Source organism: Corylus avellana, chromosome ca9 (genome assembly GCF_901000735.1).
Source record: "Corylus avellana chromosome ca9, CavTom2PMs-1.0".
In the NCBI taxonomy this organism is placed as follows: Eukaryota; Viridiplantae; Streptophyta; class Magnoliopsida; order Fagales; family Betulaceae; genus Corylus; species Corylus avellana.
The window spans coordinates 12,823,637-12,828,433 of NC_081549.1; the positions used below are offsets into that span (position 1 = coordinate 12,823,637).

Genomic DNA, 4,797 nt, shown 5'->3' on the forward strand with positions numbered 1-4,797 from the left:
CTAACAGATCCAGGTAGTTTTACCATTCCTTGCAGGATAGGAGACCATTCTTTTGAAAAAGGCACTACTGGATCTAGGAGCAGGGGTGAATTTGCTGCCTTACACTGTATATGAAAATCTGAGATTAGAGGAGGTTAAACCAACCTCTATCACCTTGCAATTAGCAGACAGAAGCATCAAAAGACCAAGAGGTATACTTGAAGATGTCTTGGTAAAGGTAGGTACATTTATTTTACCTGCTGGCTTCATTGTGTTGGATGTGGAAGAATCCCCTATGCCATATCACCTTAACCTATTATCTTAGGAAGACCCTTTATGAGAATTGCTAATACTACAATAGGTGTGAAAAAGGGTATTGTAAGCATGAAGGTAAATGGTGAGACAATAGAGTTCAAAATATTTGATGCATTGAAATTACCTTAACCTATTATCTTAGAATGTTTTGATGTTTGTATGATCCAAGGTGTTAGTGAGACAGTTTTGCAGGACCAACATAAAGATCCATTGGAGGCCACCCTCACCCATAGTTTCACAAGGCAGGACATTGAGCCAGAACCTGAAGATGTTACTGAAGACATCATTGAAATCATGCACCTCCTTGAGGCCTCTCCAAAATATTCGAGTAAGTACACTCCTCCCTTTGAGATTCTTGAGCCTACTAATATTTCTCTTGTTCCTTCTATTGTCCAGGCACCAAAATTAGAATTGAAGCAATTGCCAGGCCATCTGACATATGCCTACTTAGGAGAAAACAAGACATTACCAGTCATAATTGCTGCAAATGTGAGTTGTGAGGAAGAAGAAAACCTATTGAGAGTTCTCAGAGAACATAAAATTGTTTTGGGATGGACCATTGCTGACATTAAGGGAATAAGTCCTGCCAAATGCTTGCATCAAATCTTCCTTGAAAATGAAGCAAAGCCAACCAGGGATGCACAGAAAAGACTCAACCCGCACATGAAGGAGGTAGTCAAGGCAGAGGTGTTGAAATTATTAGATGTAGGCATTATCTACCCCATCTCAGACAGTAAATGTGTTAGTCCAGTCCAAGTAGTTTTAAAGAAGAGTGGGATCACAGTGGTGAAGAATGAAGATGACGAGCTGATACCTACAAGAGTAACCACTGGTTGGAGGGTATGCATTGATTACAGAAAGCTGAATAAGGTGACAAGAAAAGACCATTTCCCCTACCCTTCATTGATCAAATGCTAGAAAGGTTAGCTGGTCATTGCTACTACTGCTTCTTGGATGGGTACAGTGGCTATAATCAAATTGCAATAGCACCAAAGGACCAGGAGAAGACCACCTTCACATGTCCTTTTGGCACATTCACCTACAGAAGAATGCCATTTGGATTATGCAATGCCCCAGCCACATTCTAAAGATGCATGATGAGCATTTTTTTCAGATATGGTGGTGAAAGCCATTGAGGTATTTATGGATGACTTTAGTGTCTTTGGGTCTAGTTTTTTCAGAATGCCTCAACCATCTAAAGAGTGTTTTTAAGAGATGTGAAGAATGTAACCTAGTGCTCAATTGGGAAATATGTCACTTCATGGTTCAACAAGGCATTGTATTAGGTCACTCTATTTCAAGCAACGACATCGAGGTAGACAAGGCTAAGATTGACATCATCTCCAAACTTCCTCCGCCTCTGACAATGAAAGGGGTGAGGAGTTTTCTTGGACATGCCGGGTTCTATAGAAGGTTCATCAAGGATTTCTCCTTGATCTCTAGACCCCTCTGTGCATTGCTAGGGAAGGAAGCCAAGTTTGAATGGACTAAAGAATGCATGACTGCCTTCAACACACTGAAAAAGCTGCTCAAATCTGCACCAATAATGAGGGCACCTGATTGGAGTCTACCATTTGAGCTCATGTGCGATGCTAGTGACTTTGCCTTGGGAGCTGTCTTGGGTTAAAGAATCAATAAGGTACCTCATGCAATATATTATGCTTCTAGGACATTGAATGATGCGCAGCTAAATTATTCTACCATTGAGAAAGAATTATTAGCTGTCATATTAGCTTTGGAGAAGTTTAGATCATACCAAATTGGCTCTAAGGTCATTGTTTTCACTGATCATGCTGCTTTGAGATATTTGTTTGCTAAGAAGCATGCAAAGCCAAGATTGATCAGATAGGTATTATTACTGAAAGAGTAGATTAGAGATAAGAAGGGCAGTGAGAATGTGGTTGCAGATCACCTATCCAGACTACTTCATGAGGAAGAAGGAGATGAGCTCCCATTGAATGAAAATTTTCCAGATGAGTAGTTATTTGCAGTTGAGGTCCAACTTCCATGGTATGCAGACATTGTGAATTATAAAACAGCCAAGGTTTTTCCCTCAGGAATGTCTAGTCAAGAAAGGAAGAGGTTAATGTCTATATCTAGACAATACCATTGGGATGACTCCTATCTGTTCAAATTCTGCCCTGATCAAATCATTAGAAGGTGTGTCTCAGAAGAAGAGCATTGGAGCATTCTGCAGCATTGTCATCAGTTTGCTTGTGAAGGACACTTTGGGGCCAAGAGAACAGCACTTAAGGTATTACAATCTGGTTTCTATTGGCCTAATGTATTTAAGGATGCCTTTTTGTTTTGTAGCTCCTGCGATAGATGCCAGAAGACAGGTAACATCTCATCCAAAAATCAGATGCCATTGTAAAATATTCAAGAGGTGGAGCTCTTCGATGTATGGGGTATTGATTTCATGGGTCCATTTCGTAATTCATATGGTTATTTGTATATCCTTGTGGGTGTGGATTATGTGTCTAAATGGGTCGAGGCTGTCCCCTCAAAGACTAATGATCACAAAGTGGTTGTGAAGTTTTTGCAGGACAACATCTTTACTAGATTTGGGACACCACGAGCAATAATTAGTGATGGAGGCAGCCACTTTAATAATTATGCCTTTGCTTCTTTGATAAAGAAGTATGGCATCACTCATAAGGTTGAAACTCCATACCATCCCCAAACTAGTGGCCAAGTGGAGATCAACAACAGAGAAAGCAAAGGTATCCTTGAAAGGACAGTGAACCCCAATAGGAAGGATTGGTCACTACGCTTGAATGATGCACTATGGGCTTATAGGACTGCTTACAAGACACCTATCGGTATGTCTCCATATCGGTTAGTCTTTGGGAAAGCATGTCATCTACTGGTAGAATTGGAACACAGAGCATATTGGGCCATCAAGCAGTTTAACTTTGATATGAAACAAGCTGGCAACAAGAGGAAGCTACAACTCAATGAACTGGAGGAATTGCGGCGGGATGCATATGAAAACGCCAAGCTCTACAAGGAAAGGACCATTGGCAAACAACTAGTCAGGAAAGAGTTTCATGTAGGACAAAAGGTGTTGATTTATAATTCAAGATTGAAACTTTTCCCTGGTAAGCTCAAGTCAAGATGGTCTAGACCTTGTATTATTACTCAAATTTTCCCTCATGGAGCGTTGGAGGTTCGCAATCCAGAAAGCAATCGCATATTCAAGGTTAATGGACACAGAGTAAAGCCATATCTCGAAGTGAAATTGGTACCAAGAGATGAAGATCTAGCACTCCAATCTGCCCCCTATACACCACCACCATCTGAAGCATCTACTTCTGAGCAGCACTTAGTAGGGACCACCGTCTGACTGAAGACGTAAAACTTAGTGCTCATAGGAGGCACCCCATAGTTTATCCTTTTATTTTGTTTTCAGTTAATCTTTTTATTTATCTTTAAATTTTGTTCCTTTTTACTTGTTTGTGTGTTTTCTTATTTTGCAGGGACAAGTGTGCTTCACTTCAAGTTTGGGGGTGTGCTATGAGCCATGCTTCCCAAGATCATGTCAACCATCTCCCGGGTATATTCTTTCCTTTACTTAGACACTTTGTCCCAATTTTATGTTAATTGTTTGTTTTGTGTGTTTGTTTGTTATATAACAAAAAAAAAAAAAAAATTATGCATGTTCATGTTTGCCCTAAAATTTTAGGTTGATCTAAAAGAATTGTGGCTTGAATTCATCAGTGAGCTTAGCATTTTGAACACGTGATCTGATGAGTGAATTTGTTAGTTTGGTTACTTGTTTAGGACAGTTGAAAAATCACATGTTTGATCTGAGCACTCAATTCTCTTTTTAATTAAGTTAATTTTAATCTTTCAAATTTTGATAATAAAACTCCTGCAGTCCTTGAGGTTCGACACCCTCAATATAGCCCTATCCTACGAGATTCGTCCTATTGCGAGTGGTAATTTTATAATTGATATTTTTTGTCACAAAAAATACTACATCAATTTTTGGCGCCGTTGCCGGGGACTGCTTAACGGTTTCATTATCTAATTTTAAGGATTAATTTTAGCTTAATAATCTATTTTTCTGTTTTACATTGCTAACTTTAATTCTGTTTTGTGTTTTATTTTTACTTTTTTTTTTTAGAATTCTCAAACAGGTCCATAGCTGCCATTTCTGTGACTACGATTGAGCGTAGATCTCGTGCGATCGAGCGCACGGACGCACTCCAACAGGAATCAAGCTAGCAGTGCTCGAGCCCTCCACTCCTCCGCTCACACCCATTTGCGGCAGTACACTCGAACACACTCTGCAGTGCGATCGAGCGCACCAGCAGCAGTCTGCATCCAAATTCCAGTGCATCTAAGGGCTGTTTGTGACCTTTAATTTTTTTGACTTAGTTTGCCTTTATTTTATTTTATTTTTGTTTCTGTTTTTATTTTCTTTTTAGTTTATGTTAGGTCGCCGTTCTTTGTGTTTGCCACTAATTACTTGTGACCTTGACATTGAACACACTCTTT

At 39.6% G+C, this 4,797-nt stretch overlaps 1 protein-coding gene across 1 annotated transcript; it reads left to right on the top strand.

The window, feature by feature from the left end:
• The first annotated feature begins 3,214 nt into the window (after window positions 1-3,214).
• Window positions 3,215-3,640, top strand: LOC132162319 (uncharacterized). Its single transcript, XM_059572566.1, has one exon. The coding sequence runs from the start codon at window positions 3,215-3,217 to the stop codon at window positions 3,638-3,640; it is 426 nt and encodes a 141-aa protein (XP_059428549.1).
• Window positions 3,641-4,797: the final 1,157 nt, after the last annotated feature.

Bases quoted from the DNA above. Each gene is read 5' to 3' on its own strand.
- LOC132162319 (XM_059572566.1), top strand. From the start codon at position 3,215: ATGAAACAAGCTGGCAACAAGAGGAAGCTACAACTCAATGAACTGGAG.